The sequence below is a fragment of the Melanerpes formicivorus genome, unplaced genomic scaffold, assembly GCF_026170545.1.
Source record: "Melanerpes formicivorus ecotype bairdi unplaced genomic scaffold, bMelFor1.0.p_v2 SCAF_30, whole genome shotgun sequence".
In the NCBI taxonomy this organism is placed as follows: Eukaryota; Metazoa; Chordata; class Aves; order Piciformes; family Picidae; genus Melanerpes; species Melanerpes formicivorus.
Genome location: NW_027142382.1, coordinates 8203545 through 8220889, shown reverse-complemented (window position 1 = coordinate 8220889; position 17345 = coordinate 8203545). Strand labels below are relative to the sequence as shown.

The 17345-nt window shown below is 44.4% G+C and overlaps 1 protein-coding gene across 1 annotated transcript in view; it reads left to right on the top strand.

Moving 5' to 3' along the window:
- Positions 1–16929, top strand: part of UMODL1 (uromodulin like 1) — a 56347-nt gene extending 39418 nt beyond the window's left edge. The window contains 7 exon segments of the mRNA XM_068155293.1: positions 1613–2058; positions 2962–3104; positions 5220–5456; positions 6298–6457; positions 9716–9800; positions 13353–13560; positions 15694–16929. Coding sequence (XP_068011394.1) covers positions 1613–2058; positions 2962–3104; positions 5220–5456; positions 6298–6457; positions 9716–9800; positions 13353–13540 — 1259 coding nt within the window. The 3' untranslated portion in view covers positions 13541–13560; positions 15694–16929.
- The last annotated feature ends 416 nt before the right edge of the window (positions 16930–17345 follow it).

Here is a 17345-nt window from a genome sequence, read left to right as displayed (position 1 = left end):
CCCTTCCCTTCCCTTCCATTCCCTTCCTTCTCTCTCTTCTCGTCCTTACTCTTCTCTTCTCTTCTCTTCTCTTCTCTTTCTCTTCAGAGAAGGTAACAGAAAGCACTATGGTACATGGTTTGGCCCTCTGTAGGGCAGCAGGGATGAATATATAGCATTACAAACTACTTTTTTTGTATGAGTCAGTTCATTTGGCTTCACTCTTTCCTTAAGTCATTTATTAAATGACATATGATGGGTCTTTAAACACCTAAATTTTTTTTAGGCTTCCTCAGTAATTTATATTTGGTTTTGTAATCAGAGTGCTAAGCTACTCTTTGGCAGAAGTCACAAGGATTTCTCCACTGATACCAACCTTTGCTCTGTTTTCACTAAGATATTCAACATTATGATGATGAGCTTTGGGAAATTCAGCTCTGACAGAGCTTAGACTTTTCTTTTTCTCCCTCTTACATTCAAATCAGCAACATTTTAATCTGAGGCATTCCCACCCTCCCAGGGGAGTTCCAGATATATCTATTTATAGATATATATGTGTACAGATTTTATATGTTGCTTGGGAAACAGAGCTATTTGTCTGTACAACCCATTAAATAATTTAAGAGGACTTCAGTGCAATGAGACACATCCTTTGTGATTCACTGCAAACAGAGTTTTATTATTTTGGTGCTCTCTAAATTGGTGGTGGATGAATACTTTAGGTTGTTTCTACCAGCAAAGATCCATGGGGTAACCCCAGAGCTTCTCTTGGATGTCAAGAGACCTACACATTGATCTCAACCTGTGCTTTCCCTTTTCCACTGCTTGCTTTCTTTCCAAAACTATTAAAAATTGCTACTATCAGATTTGTTCAACTCCCTGTTGTGTCTCTCAGGACACATGTAGAATACAGTCTTGCTACATGAAGTTTGTCCTGGACCTCCCCTAAAATGCGTTTTCCAAAGCACTCAGGATCATATCATCTGGATACCAACTGGTATCTTTACTATGAGGGTAGTAGAACACTGGAACAGGTTGCCCAGGGAGGTGGTTGGGGCCCCATCCCTGGAGATATTCAAGGTGAGGCTTGACAGAGCTCTGAGCACCCTGATCTAGTTGAGGATGTCCCTGCTGACTGCAGAGTGGATTGGACTAGATGACCTTCGGAGGTCTCTCCCAACCCAGACCATTCTGTGATTCTGTGGTCACAAGTGGGGCCAGGTTTTTTTAGCAAAGTCTGCTCCTGTTTATGTCCTACATCCAGAACTGTGCAGTCTTGTACAGTACTAGTCAAAAACATAGGAAGACCTGCTGAGCAAATTGCAATTGGGGATCTCATGGAAGCACTGATCTTCCAAAAGCTGTTTATACTTGTTTTACTGGAGAACACTAATTATTGCAGCTCTCAGGAAGCATAGCCCTTCAGCTTTACTCACAGGCACTTTATGTGTCTCTTGGATTTTACATTAAAAAAGGCGTTGGTTTGAAGTAGAATGTGTAAAAAAAATCAAACAGAAGAAGTTACTTGCCTGCCAGGAACTTTCAGCTTCCTCCTATGAGTTTACCTTTACCTTATGAAGTCAATCTGACCTTGTACATTACAACAATACCTTTATTTTTTCATGCTCTTCAGCATATCCTATCAGCCAGAAGGCGACAGTGGCAGATAAGAAAACTGTACACAGCACAGCTTCTCCTATGACATCTTTGCAAGCTTCAGCTCATGTTTCTTCTCCTGATTCACTGAACTTCTCTACCACTGATCACAAAGCTCCAGGGAACACCACGTTGCAGCCTCCTCTCACCACGGGTCCTGTGTCAACTCATGATGTTTCTCCTCAAGCACCTCCTGCCCCCCTTGTTAAACCTGCCCAGGCATTTTCCATCCAAGATGCAGTGACAGTGTCTTGTGAAATTGAGAAGATTATCCTTGCTGTCCAGAAGAGATTTTTACAGCAAGAGTCTATCCCTGAAACTGCCTTGTACCTGGGGAAGCCTCACTGCAACGTGAGCTTTAGCAATGGCACTCACGTTGTGCTGCAGGCAGGCTGGAGCGACTGTGGCACTGAGGTTGAGACCGTAAGTCCTCTGTGCCAGTGAATGTGAAGAAGCCCTGGAGAACTTCTTCACTCTTAGGGGGATGAAGGGAGGGGCAATGGCAGATCCTTAGCTAGGAGTAGCAGTTATTTGTTGCTGAAATGTTGGACTAAGACATTTCTTTGAACAAAGAAACTCTCTTTCTGTGACGGAAAGTTGCCTCTCTGTTTGGCACAGGAAGAAAGCAAGAAAGAGAAGGAGAATCTTAGGCATTAAAACTCAAAGGCCTCTCTTAACTGAGAGCCATTTCTCATGACTCTCTGTGTTCCTTTTCTAGCTCTCAGAAGCTGCTCTTTTCTTAAAACCAGATTAATCATTGTATTAGACAAATACAAGGAGGAGGAAGTTCTTCACCATGAGAGTAGTGAAGCACTGGAATGGGTTGTCCAGGGAGGTGGTTGAGGCCCTGTCCCTGGAGGTGTTTAAGCCCAGGCTGGACGAGGCTCTGGCCAGCCTGATCTAGTGTGGGGTGTCCCTGCCCATGGCAGGGGGGTTGGAACTAGCTGATCCTTGTGGTCCCTTCCAACCCTGACTGATACTATGATACTACTACTATAAATACTCCAGTTGCTACCAGAAGGGGGTACAAATGAGTAGTGTCTGGGAGTAATGTCTGTCTCTTCAGATCCCACACCAAAGGTTATGCCTAGGCCGTGTTATAGTACAGAAGTTCCCTTGTGGAGCAATGATCATTGCAGACTAAGGAAGAAGAGGAGAGGTGGTGGATATGTCACTGTATAGCAACTAAGAGAATAAAGGCTTAAGCTTTTTGCTTTTTTTTCCAGCCAGAGAATGGAGAATACCTGAACACTTGAAGTGTAGCTCTGCTATACTCCTAGAAACATGGACATTCACAAGTTGCACTTTCTTCTTTCTGTGCTGCAGAACATGACCAACACCATAGTGAAAAACATCCTTCGGAATGACAATTCTGCTCAGGGAGTAATCCACCACTTAAAAGTTTCCAGTCCCATTCACTGTGTGTTTCAGAATGATCTCTTGACCTCCTCTGGATACACTGCTGAAGGGTAAGTAACAACATTTTATGATTTCAAATGCTGTTGTGTGGCTAAGTGCTGCACTGGAAGAATCCCATGGGATTTTAGCTGTATCCAGTGACAGTACTTCCTAGGCTAAGCAGTCTGCTATCCTGCAAGTCCCTGCTATGAGCTTCTCTCCAACTCAGTCTAATGTGCCAATAGATTCATGAGCCAACAATCTTGGCCACTGCCTGGCTAAACCACAGACAACCCCAAACCTTTGGGAGCTACTGGTGCAGGTTTTGGAGTCAGAATTGCTGTCTTCTCTTTGCCTTCCTGGGCAACCACCTGTAACAATAGCTATTTTCCCTCCTTTTGCAAATAACAATGATGTACCTTGTCAACTGATGTCTGCACCAGACTGCCCACATGCACACTGCTAAGGTGCTAAGGATGGCAAATTTAAGCCTCACAAATCCTTATCTGATCAACCCAACTTCAAGTGAGATGGAGTCAAATCCACTGCTGACAGAAAATCAAACTAACGATCACAAAAAAGGTAGCAGCACAAGGTTTGCTCTGATGGTGAATGTTCTCCCTTCATACAAGTATACTTCCTTTCTTTAACCTAGCCCCAAACTTCAGTGATCATCACCAAATCCACTTTCTATTTCCTAACTTTCTGAACATTGTATTTTTCTTTCTATCCTCCTGCAAAATCATTGCCAGGTCTCTTCTCTGCATTTTTCCTAGGTCACTCACTCACTGTTCAGATTTTACCGAGCCCAGAGAGTGGTGGTGAATGGTGCCACAGCCAGCTGGCGGCCTGTCACAAGCAGTGTGACACTGGATGAGGGCATTGAGTCCATCAGCAGTAAATTTGCTGATGACACCAAGCTGAGGGCAGGAGTTGATCTGCTGGAGGGTAGAGAGGCTCTGCAGAGGGACCTTGACAGGCTGGACAGATGGGCAGAGTCCAAGGGCAGGAGATTGAACACATCCAAGTGCTGGGTTCTGCACATTGGCCACAACAATTCCATGCAGTGCTACAGGCTGGGGTCAGAGTGGCTGGAGAGCAGCCAGGTAGAGAGGGACCTGGGGGTACTGGTTGATGGTAGGATGAACATGAGCCTGCAGTGTGCCCAGGCAGACAAGAGGACCAATGGCATCCTGGCCTGCATCAAGAACAGTGTGGCCAGCAGGAGCAGGGAGGTCATTCTGCCCCTGTACACTGCACTGGTTAGGCCACACCTTGAGTCCTGTGTCCAGTTCTGGGCCCCTCAGTTTAGGAAGGAGGTTGACTTGCTGGAACGAGTCCAGAGAAGGGCAACAAAGTTGGTGAGGGGCTTGGAACACAAGCCCTATGAGGAGAGGCTGAGGGAGCTGGGGTTGCTTAGCCTGGAGAAGAGGAGACTCAGGGGTGACCTTATGGCTCTCTACAACTACCTGAAGGGAGGTTGTAGACAGGCAGAGGTTGGTCTCTTCTCCCAGGCAGCCAGCACCAGAACAAGAGGACACAGTCTCAGGCTGCACCAGGGGAGGTTTAGGCTGGATGTTAGGAAGAAGTTCTATACAGAGAGAGTGATTGCCCATTGGAATGGGCTGCCTGGGGAGGTGGTGGAGTCACCGTCATTGAAGGTGTTCAGGAGGAGACTTGATGGGGTGCTTGGTGCCATGGGTTAGTTGTTTAGGTGGGTTGGATTGGTTGATGGATTTGACGTGATGATCTTGAAGGTCTCTTCCAACCTGGCTTATTCTAGTCTATGCTATGCTATGCTATGCAATGCTATGCTATGCAATGCTATGCTATGCTATGCTATGCTATGCTATGCTATGCTATTCTACCTGGCTCCTTAAAATTGTGACTCTTCTTTATGTTTTACTCTCTTTATTTTGAATTTTGAGGCAGCTCATATTGTTGTTCCCCTTCAGCTCCATGCAAATAATTCTCTCTACTCTACTTGTTTTGCCAAGACATTCCACTCTTTGGATTCTGATGCTTGTGTTTCCATGCTTCTGACTTCCCCAATGAAAAACTCCTTTCTTCTTGAACAGACTCCTAACATACTGGACTGCAGAGAGCTCTTCATTACTTAACTGTTCAAGAGGTGGGCACTCATGTATAGAAACATACAGTCACATCTGTGTTCATTGTCTTTTCAGACTTTACACCATCTTTGAGGATTTGCATGGATCTGGACACTTCAGAACAGAAATGCAGTTGTTTATTGGAAACTCCCCAATACCAAAAAATTTCAGTGTCTCTGCCAGTGATGATATCCTGATTGAAGTGGGGATCCAGAGAGCAGACAGCAAGCTCAAGGTGGTCCTCACTGACTGCTGGGCAACTCCAACTAACAATTCAGTGGATCCCCTCTCATTTATTTTTATCAGCAACAGGTACAGGAATGACTCTTGCAGATGGCATAGTGCCATACCTCCAGTGGCACTGATCATTGCTTTGTTACCTTTCAAACATCTTTATGTGTGTTCCCATCATTGATACATACACAGTCCCTTACCATTTTGGCTGGTCACACCTTCTTTGTACAAGGAAGATAGATAGGAAAAGAAAATCTTTTCAAAGGGTACTGTAGAAGTTGGTTGTGTTTGATTGTTTTGCCCCTAGTTTTGTGCCTTTTACCTGAAGAAATACAAGGTTTTGGTGGTCAGTACTGAAAGAAGATTGAAGAGTGTGTGCTTTGTCTATTTCTCTGAGTTTCAGGTATTACGAAGAGCTTGTGTGGCTCTCATCAATAAAGGTGTAGGTTAGTTGATTCCTACGTGTTGTGACTCATACACAATACTGCTGCAGCCCCTGGTAGAAGAGGAAGTTTGTTCATGTCTAGGCCACTCATCTCACCCTGATATCATATTCCTTGGTCTCACCTACCACCTTAAAACATAGTATGGTCCTTTCACTTAGTAACAAAAGCTATTCCTTTTAATATGACATTATTTCAGTTCATGTTTGGTGAAGCCAAGTTTAAATTCTTCTTTGTCACTCTTTCCCTTCTTTGTCAAGCTCTCCAAATACTTCTTGAATCTCCTGTTCTTTTTGGTTACTGTGAGAATAAAGCAGCAAGTAGCCCCTTATCACCCCTGCACTGCTGGAGGGTTGCTTCATGGAAGATCAGGCTGTGACTTTCTAAAAGAGCCTGACAACCTCTTACGTGCTACAACCACAACAAGCCTTCTATAGCCCTGGCTGCTATGTATGTTCTTTTCTTTTCCTTTTCAGCTGTCCCATCCCAAATACATATACCACACTGCTAGAAAATGGGAATTCAAGCAAAGCACAGTTTAAGATGAAGATTTTTTCCTTTGTCAACAATTCTGTGGTTTACTTACACTGCAAAATCCGTATTTGCATGGAGACCCCAGGAAGCACCTGCAGGACAGTAAGTGTTTTGCACCAGTATGCTATTTATCTCCAACATGCCACATGCAGTCCTGTTGTGGAGTTTCCAAACAGGATTTAATATAGCTCCTGAAGTTTCTCTCCATTTTCTGCTGAGAGCAGAGGGGAGTGGGAGGCAATACAACTGTATGATAGTGTCTGCTTGTCTTTCTGCTCCTCATCCTCATAGTTAAAAGTACAGAGCTTGCATAGAAATGGGGAAATCAAAACTGGGGAGCCTAAGAATGAACCTTTCACCTCTGCACAGGGGTGGCTAGAAGGCCATAAACAGAAGTCACGATGAGATAGGCTGTTCAGAAATGTGTCAGCTCAGATGAGTGTGTCACCGAAAAGTGAGCAGCCCTATTGGCAGTGTCATCAGACAAGGCTGAGTAAATTGAGTTGGGATGGTTTTATGTCCTTAAACAAAGCCAAGAGGGCCAATGGCATCCTGGCCTGCATCAGGAACAGTGTGGCCAGCAGGAGCAGGGAAGTCATTCTGCCCCTGTACACTGCACTGGTTAGGCCACACCTTGAGTCCTGTGTCCAGTTCTGGGCCCCTCAGTTTAGGAAGGAGGTTGACTTGCTGGAACGAGTCCAGAGAAGAGCAACAAAGTTGGTGAGGGGTTTGGAACACAAGCCCTATGAGGAAAGACTGAGGAAGCTGGGGTTGCTCAGCCTGGAGAAGTGGAGACTCAGGGGTGACCTTATCACTCTCTAAAAGTACCTGAAGGGAGGTTGTAGACAGGCGGATGATGGTCTCTTCTCCCAGGCAGCCAGTACCAGAACAAGAGGACACAGTCTGAGGCTGCACCAGGTGAGGTTCAGGTTGGATGTTAGGAAGAAGTTCTATACAGAAAGAGTGATTGCCCATTGGAATGGGCTGCCTGGGGGGGTGGTGGAGTCGCCGTCACTGGAGGTGTTCAGGAGGAGACTTGATGGGGTGCTTGGTGCCATGGGTTAGCTGTTTGGGTGGGTTGGATTGGTTGATGGGTTGGACATGATGATCTTGAAGGTCTCTTCCAACCTGGTTTGGTTTATTCTAATAAAAGTTTATTCTAATAAAAATATATATCAATTTTTCACCCTAGAGATTTGCCTCTTCAGGAAAGGAAACTCAGCGCCATTAAGTTTCTAGGGCTGTGACTCAAAGGGGAATGTATTCCAGATTTTTAAGCCCTTATTGCTTTTTAAAGCAATAAAGCAAACAACATTCTGGGAACAACTTCAGTTTCTAATTATCTCTGCTCCAAAGCACTGCTTCATCTAAAGGGTTGCTCCTACCATAGAAATGATAAAAAAACAAACCAGTTTTGCTGATGGATTTTTAATATATTTTTTTTTTCATAGCAGACACAGAGGAATTCTCCTCTCCCACTGCCAGCCTTCCTGTATCTTTTTCTATCAAGGATGTTTTCATTAGCAGTTCGGTGTTCCTCCATTGTTTGACACTTTCCTCTAGCTCTAAATAACTCAGTTTAAGCTCGTTGTAAAGCAAGTGATCTCTTCCTAAGAGATTAATGGCTACCAGAAGATATTTGTTTCCTTTCTCAAAGTATAAAGCTTCCTCCAGTTTAAAAAAAAAGAAGAAGAAGAAAGTGGGGCCAGGAAACATGACTGGCAGAGGGAAAGATGGCTCCAGTTTACACAGCTGACTTTGTGTGTTAAAAGTCAGTGCTTCATCAACCCCCAGCTTATGCCCTCCTTTGGAGGAAGCAGTGCCCGCTCTGAGTTCACTGTGAGTCCTGAACAGCTGAGGAGGGTCATAGCGGTGAGTGCAAGGCAGCAGAATAAGAGAGATGGGCACAAGAGGAACTGTGTAGGCTGGCATGATTGTTGCAAGGAATCAAACAGTTGCTTTGCTAGGAGCCACTGGGTTTGCTATTAGAGAAGGCTTCAGCTGTATGGGTTAGAGTTTCAGAGCATGGTTAACTAAAGGACTAACTTTGATCTGAATTACAGAGGTCTGTGATGGGGTCATTCTGCTAGCCCACAGTGAAGTTTGATTGGGATTAGCATCTGCAGTAAACAAGGCACAGCAGAGTTAATCAGTGAGGCTCTCTTCTTTCTTATATATTATTAATTGCTATGCTACTCATATATACATACAGGATATATTTTTCTTCCTTCTATGCAAAATTTGCCTCCTATGAAGTTACCAAATTTGGTATCTTAGACTGAGATTAAAATGTCATGTGGAGAAGACAAGTACTAGGCATATTCACACAGGATGACAGTGGCTTTTACAAAGAAGAGAGAAAGAGCTGCAGCAGGTGCAGAGATCAAAGAGCAAAGCTGGAAAAGATGTGAGATGGCTGGGAAGGTGCCCAGGGTCTGGGATCTGACGTTCTGACCTGTCTGATACGCTGGAAAAATGTTTGCTTGCTTCAGGGTAGGTTTGCTTCATCTCTTTGCTCACAAAATGAGGACTTACCTCTTGTATTATTTCTGAGCCAGTTAAAGACCCTTACTGACAGTGGATTGCAGAGGTTTTACAGTGTAAGCATGCTGGTTAGCACCAGTGATTCTTGTGCAGACAAGTTGGTAAGACATGCTTGTGCTTCCCTGTTTTCTTTTGCTGGTTATAGTACAGTACTGCAGTTTCTCTGCCTCTATGTGCACTTCCAGAAGAACCACAGAATCTCTTGAATGACTGTCAGCAAGCTATGGTTCCCATCACAGACCTTTAGGTTGCAACTTAAAACAAAGGAAGGTAACGAACTTAGGGTGCTACCGAGGACGTGTGCAGAAGATGAATGTGTTGTGTTTTGCAAGTGCTGCTCATACAAAGCTAGAGCAGCTAATTCCCAGCATGTCACAGGGCAGGGCTTTCAAGCTAGTAATTCTCAGATTAGTAGCTCACACACTACTGAAGAGCTGTACATCTGCCATGGGCAGAGGAAACGTTCAAATAATAATGATTGCAAAACCTTGGCATGCAGGGAGAGGTTTGTTCTTCCCTAAGGTTGCTCTAAAACAAACAGAAAGTTAATGAAAAGGAAGAGATTGTGTGAAATGCCTGTTCCCAGCAGTGTTTTCCACTGTGACTGATTACAGATTTCATACTGATGTTTCCCTGATGCCATTTACTTTGAACTTCCTTTTGGTGCTCATTTTGGTTTAACAAAGCATAATGGTAAGAAACCAAAAAACCCTGACGAGTGAGAATAGCACTGGGCTTCCACATGCTCATCAGAAGGCTTTGTATTTTTAATTAGTAAGCCATATCACTTGTTGGAGTGTGAATTGATTGTTGCAGAGATGCCACACAGTTCGATCCCTGAAAACTGGAGAAACCGTCGCTATGCACAGAACATCCTGGGGACCTCTGTGTAAATCAGCTGGTGAGTTATGAAGTGATGTTTACTGGAAGGATACAGCAACTATGATTTCAAGATTCTTTTTTAGTGGCAAAGGAACCTGGAGACCTGTGATTGAAGGTTTTTGTGCTACTGTGCATATTTTTGAGGAGCAAGTGTTCTTACCAAAGTTATATGGCAGTGTGGAAAGCCCTCCTTCTGCCCTCCGTGGTGAAGTGACTGCCAGATGGTCAAGGGAATGTCAAAAAGGAGAGGATAAAGTGCTTTGTGTAGCTATTAGCACAAGGTAGCAAGCACAACAGCCACAAAATCAACAGTTATTACAATTGTAAAGTGTGAAAGCAGCTTGAATCATACAGGTTGCAGTCAGTTTTTCAAGTGTTTATAATGTTGTAAACTGCAGTTATATTGAGGTCTGCAGCCTGAAATCAGAGGAGATAAGAGATTGTACTGTTGTGTTCCCTCACATTCCCTGATCTGACTTCATTACTACCATGAATGAAGGTGGTGGAGCACAGTTGATGCACAGCACCTTTGTTAATCTGGTGGAGTGGTACAGTGCAGGTTAACAGAGAGCAATCACCAGCACTGTGTACAATCAAGGTCTCATTTGTTATAGAATCACAGTGCACTGGGTTGGAAGGGGCCAATTTAGTCCAATGCCCCTGCAGTAAGCAGGGACATCCCCAAGTAGATCAGGTTGCTCATTAAGCCTGACCTTGAGTGTCTCCAAGGGTGGGGCCTCCATCAACTCCCTGGGCAACCCGTTCCAGTGTTCCACCACCCTCATGGCAAAGAACTTCTTTCTAATGTCCAATCTAAATGTACCCTTCTCTTGTTTAAAACCATTGCCCCTTGTTCTATCACTACAGGTCTTTGTAATTAGTCTCTCCCCAGTTTTCTTGTAGGTCCCCTATAGGCTGCTATTAGGTCTCCCCAGAGCCTTCTCCTCAGGCTGAACAACCCCAACTCTCTCAGCCTGTCCTTGTAGGAGGGGTACTCCAGCCCTTGGATCACTTTTGTGGCCCTCCTCTGGACCTGCTCCCTCAAGTCCATGTCCTTCTTGTGCTGCAGGCCCCAGAGATGGACACAGTACTCCAGGGAAAGTTATGCATCTGCCTCATCTGCATTTACCCTGAGTGATGTTTTCAAGGGCGCCTGTGGCCTCTAACATTTATAGTCATTTGGCCTGCTTCAGCCATTTGCATTCATATCTTATTAGTGTAAATCACTCCTTGTGACTATTTGTACCCACCACTATCAGAGTTTTGACACATGGCTACCATGAAGTCACCATGAAGGCAGAAGTCACTCATTCCTCATGCTGGTTGCCTGTTTTACCAGTATCTTAACACTCTGTTTGGAATGGTACTGGCTCCAGGGTAGTTTTTCCTCCTCTCCTGTGATGATCACAATGTTCTTTGGGGCTTAGAAACTCATTCTGATGTACTGTATTGTATTTTTCTTCCATAATATGCAAGCATTTGTCTGTTGGAATAGGCCTTCATTTTACACCTAGCAATTTATACACCTGTCCTTGTACAGCACTTACATCAAGTAGATCTCATTCCCACTTTCACTGGAGACCACAATGCATTTCTAATACTGAAAAATGGTCATTAAAGAAAAGGGACTCTGATGAGGGGAGCTCTGTTTGGGTTCTGCTGCACTGATTCCTAGGCAAAGGCGACACTACTAGGTATTAACTCCTACTTCTGATTTGGATAGTTGCTTCTTGAGCATAGGAACTTGGGTACAGGAAGCTCCATCTAGATATGAGGAGGAATTTCTTTATTTTGAAGATGGTGGAACACTGGAACAGGCTGCCCAGAGAAGAGGTGGAGTCTCCATCTCAGGAGTCATTCAAAACCCACATTCAAAACCTGGACGCAGCTCTGTGCAATCTGCTCCATGTGAACCTGCTCTGGCAGGGGGGTTGGACTAGATGACTTCCAGCAGCCCCTTTCAACCCCTACCATTCTGTGATTCTATGATTTGCATTTTAAGTGTGAGGCTAGACCTAGATAGTGATGTGGATCTCTTAGTTGAAGGACAGAAGTGCAGTGAAACATAAAAAAAGCTTTAAGTGCTCTGCCTATACTGCTTGGCCACATTCTATAGCAAAGGCCAGTGATAAATGTCCTCAGGAAGGCCTGTGTTGTCTATGTCTGGCTACAGGCTGCCATCTCCCTTGTGCTTCCTCTTTTTGTTCCTTTGTTTCATACCGAAATTCAGAAATAAGCCTAAACTTATTATCAGAGGATCACAGGATGTTAGGGGTTGGAAGGGACCTCTGGAGACCATCTAGTCCAATCCTTCTGCCAGAGCAGGACCATAGAATCTAGTGCAGGTCACACAAGAACACATCGAAGACATCCAGATGGGTCTTGAAAGTCTCCAGAGAAGGAGACTTCACAACCTCTCTGGGGAGCCAGTTCCAGTGCTCTGTGACCCTCACAGTGAAGAAGTTCCTCCCTGCTTTGGCCTATCTTGTAATGGTACACTGGATGTTATGTAGCTCGGGCACTGTTACTGCATACCTCTGTGGCTACCAGCAATGCCCTTTGGCCAAACATCTTGTCTGTAATTGCAAGCATGTCAGCATTAATTTTGTCTTCTGTGCACAAGTGTACAGGTACTGCACAAGTGTCTGGCTAAATTAATGGTATCCTGAAAATGTATGCACAGAAAGAAAAGTTTTTGGAGGTGCTCCAGGAATTTACAAGAATGAATTAGAAGTTTGCAAGAAGACACACATGATCAAAAGTACAATGGCAGCTGGCAACAAGGAACTTGACTCTTGCCCACACATAGGCATTTAGTGTTCATGACCCATGGTGCCCCCTTCTGTGCTTCTCCTCAGTGTCTGGGCTCTATACTAAAAGACTGTAGATTTCCTCCAGGTACCATGTGCATGCCTTCCAGACCTGTGCAGACATTGTAGAGACCCTGGAGCTTCTCAGATGCCTACACCCAGGCTACAGAGAGGAGCCCATGGTAGTCACTTCAGTGTGACTTGCCTGCCTCCACTCATTGCCCCAGCCAGATTTCTGCTGACTAGAATGGGAACTTAGAGACCCAGCACACAAGGAGAACCCTTCTCTAAAGACTTAGTATTTAAAGAAGTGTTACATATGAGATAAGAGCAAAGGAAGTGGCTTTCAACAATCACAGATGAATAGGAGCAGGATTAAGATGGGAGAATGCTTCACTGCTGGGTCATTTTGAATGTATGGCAGCATTTCAAAAGGTCACCCATGCTGATTCTTTAATTCTTATTTGAACAGAAACCCATAGAGTCAAATTAGTGAAATTGCAAAGACACATCACACTCATGTCTGCAGGGAGCTTACACTTGTATGCAAAAAGAGAACTTGGACTGTGGCTCACAGACCTTTCCACAAGAATCACTCTGCTCACAAGGCGGACTCACTTCTGTATCACAGCTTGCTGCTTCAACATGCATGTTGGCTAATTTGTAGGCAAGGCTTCTTTCTTACTCTAGGAGAAGATTTAAGAATTCCAAAGCTTTTCAAATTTCACCTCTTACCTTTTTATTTTGTATTTTTTTTTCAGCAGCTGATTTGAAGAGAGAGAAGGATGCTGGGATGAGAGTTGGATACATCATCCTCATCACCTTTGCTGCGTTTGGCTTTTTACTGGGAGTTGTGAGCCTTCTCATTTTCCTGTATCAGCGAAAGATGGGTACTTACAACTTCAGAATCAAGTCTGACAACTTCAGCTACCAGGTGTTCTATGATTAGGGATTTCCAGGTTACCAGATGTAAGTACTGAATTATTACTTTCTTTAGCTGTTTATCTCTTCGTGAAATAAATATTTGAGATGAGTATCTGTGACCGTTTGAGTATCACAGTATCTGTGACTGCTTGAAAGTATTTGAATCTCCTGTCCTGTTTGCTATGGGTGAAGTTCACAGAAGTAAAAATGAAATGCCCCCTATTCTTGCCCATTTCAGTATGCTGCAGACTACCAAGGAGGTAGACTTCCTTCATGGCTTTGGTCTCAGAAGAAATGACACACCGCTTTAAAGAACACAAATAATTATTTTCACACAAAGAATATCGCTTTGGGATTTGGTTCATGAACTGCTATAATAAAGGAGAGAAACTTCACAACTCTCTTAAAAAATCTCCTTCAGAAGCTAATTTGCTTCAGAAGTTATTCCTTTCTGCAAAAGCCTGGTTTATGAGGTTGGGAGGGGGGTGGGTTGTTTGTGAGTTTTTTTGGGGGGTTGTTTTTCAATGCAACAGTGGGATGCTGGAACCTAGGCTGTGCAGCAACCTTGTTCTGCATTCATCATTTTTCATCAGCACGGGGGCTTACTCATTTTGTCAGCCTTTTAGTTTGGATTCTGACAAATAGATTTGATTCAATTCTATTCAAGAGCTTGAAATATCAGTAGTGCGTAAGCTGCGCCTACAAGCGTCCTCAGAGAGTCCTAAAAGACAGCTCTGAGGGGTGTTTACCACTCCCACATGTTCTGTCTCTGCAACTTAGTTACTGAACACTTCCCAGAATACCACAGGATTCAGCACTTTTGCTGTAAAATATTCTCTGGCTGCTCACCACCATTTGTGAGTTTGTCCCTTTAAGAGGAGAAGAGAGAGATGGGGAAGCTGGCTTGCTGAAAAAGGAAACTTACCATTGCTTCCCAGCTCCAGGGTTTACTGCAGATCTGATTGAGTTCTGTTTCTGGGAACAGGCTTATTTGACATTGCAACCAGAGCTTGTCAGTAACTGTTTCCTGGTGGAGGCCTCATACATGACAGTGCAGGCTCGATGACAGGATGACATTTGCAGATACAATAGTTTGCTTCACTAAGTACAATAGTACTTAATACATCTCACAAAGAACGGACAGGGCAGGTGGCATACCAGCTCTCTGCTTGTAAGGTCTTGGAAGATCACTATGAGCTCTACTTTTACAATGTGGAGACCACTCTCCGTAATCATCTATGGGCAAATCCTAGGTGTAGGTGAAGGTGATGCTCTGATTGTTTCCCAAAGGGTGGGCAGGCCTTCCTGTTGAGACCCTAAAGGTGAGGTACTCAGGGTTCCTTGGTACATTGTCAGCAGCTCTACAGTTCTGTCAATCATGGAATCATAGAATTGTTAGGGTTGGAATGGACCTCAAGAATCATCTAGTTCCAACCTCCCTGCCATGGGTAGGGACACCTCACACTAGATCAGGTTGCTCACAGCCACATCCATCCTGGCCATAAAAACCTCCAGGGATGAGGCTCCCACCACCTCCCTGGGCAACCTGTTCCAGCGTCTCACCACCCTCGTGGTGAAGAGCTTCCTAACATCCAATCATAATCTACCCATTTCTACTTTTGTTCCATTCCCCCTAGTCCTATCATTACCTGGCACCCTAAAAAGTTCCACACCAACTTTCTTGTAGCCCCCCTTCAGATACTGGAAGGCCACAATAAGGTCTCCTCAGAGCCTTCTCTTCTCCAGACTGAATAGCCCCAGTTCCCTCAGTCTGTCCTCATAGGAGAGGTGCTCCAGCCCTCTGATCATCCTCGTGGCCCTTCTCTGGATACAGGATTCCCTAGAGAGCCGTAGTCCAGCACAAAGGGCCTATCTAGGTCCATTAAACTGAAACCTCTGTATGAAGCCTCTGAGTCTCTCCACAGGGAGAATGGCTTGTTTTCATTCACCATTCTCCTCTCGTGGGTGGTCACAGGTGATTGCAGTGCTTGATAGTAATGGGAATTCTGGAGCTGTACAATGAGATTGTAGCATAAAGAGTATTGTCATGCACATGTTGGAGTCTTAGCTAACAGCTTCTTCTAGATGCTGGAACTCTTTCCTGTGTATTTACTTTCTTTGGAAGGTTGTTTGCTAACTTTCTCAATCATGATTACCTTGTTTGGTTTCTTTTTCTAGTTGGATCATATTTCATCACATGGAAAACTGAAGCTTGTCTTCACTCAGCATTTGGCTTTTGTGCCTCTTCACAATGGTGGTCATGACTGGTTGAAACACTGACTCTTCCAAATGAATGCTGCATATGAAAGGAAAGGCTTCTATCCAACCCCTGCCCCTTGTGTTTATTTATTATCTTTTCTTCCAGTCTGGCTTTTCCCTGCTATTTGTGATTGCAGCTCCAGGTTGAAGTGAATTTTGGTAGGTTTTCTTCCCCCTGGATAAAACAGAAGGGAAGAAAGAAAGAAAGACTTCATCATTCTTTATTTAAGTTCCAAGATTTGGCTTTCCCACTATGCCACTCTGCTGTCTGCCCATTTAGTGTCACTTAGTGTTAATATTGAGAAGCTGCAGGATTCTATATTCCAGGAAGTAAATCAGAAAACCCTTCAGGAGATCTCATTTTTAGTTTGTAATTCACTATTTACTTAAGGTGAGGTTGAAACTTTGTGCTGCAGCAACACTGAAGACCTAATTGTGCAACACCTTAAGTAAAGAAACTGGAGAACATGTCACCAAATAAAGAAAGGGCATCATGAATCTGGGGTTTAACCTGCTTCAGCATGAGTTTTGACTATAAATTCCTTAATCAACAAGGACTCAGTGAAATGTAAAAAAAAGAAGAAAAATGGAACTATTTTTGTTACTGGCAGCCAATGTTTGTCCACATCAGTCAGTTGGTGCCTATATATTCTGTATGATGAGACCAAAATGACTGTGCAGTCAAGCCTCAGATTGTGCTACCCACCTAAGCCAGAGCAGGCCAGTTGCGACAGAATAGTTATAAATGTGAGCTGAATTTTGCCTGGCTGCAGGACCTTACTACTTATGCAGCAGCAAGGGTTTAGTTCACATGCTCCATTGGATCCAATAATAGGCTGTTCAGCTGGATAAACAAAAGTCTTCTCCACACAGAAAGCATCTCTTGCAGCACCCTCTTTCTCAGAATACTCTTCCTCACTCCACTGCCCCAGACTTCAGGAGGTATGTTAGAAGATGGAGAGTAAAGCAGTACGATATCCCACCCTTTGGTTCTGATTGCTGCATGTACTCCTGCACCAGTGATAGGTATCATAGTTTCATAGTATCATTCAGGGTTGGAAGGGACCACAAGGATCATCTAGTTCCAACCCCCCTGCCATGGGCAGGGACACCCTACACTAGATCAGGCTGGCCAGAGCCTCATCCAGCCTGCTCTTAAACACCCCCAGGGACGGGGCCTCGACCATCTCCCTGGACAACACATTCCAGGGTTTCACCACTCTCATGGTGAAGAACCTCCTCCTCACATCTAGCCTGAATCTCCCCACCTCCAGCTTCATTCCATTCCCCCTAGTCCTATCACTACCTGAAATCCTGAGAAGTCCTTCCCCAGCCTTCCTGTAGGCCCCCTTCAGATACTGGAAGGCCACAATGAGGTCACCTCGGAGCCTTCTCTTCTGCAGACTGAACAGCCCCAACTCCTTCAGTCTGTCCTCACAGGAGAGGTGCTCCAGCCCTCTGATCATCCTTGTGGCCCTTCTCTGGACAGGTTCCAGGAACTATGAAACTCTTAGTTGAAACTAGTCATTAACTGAACTCATAAATACTGTCATTAGCCATAGCATTTAGGT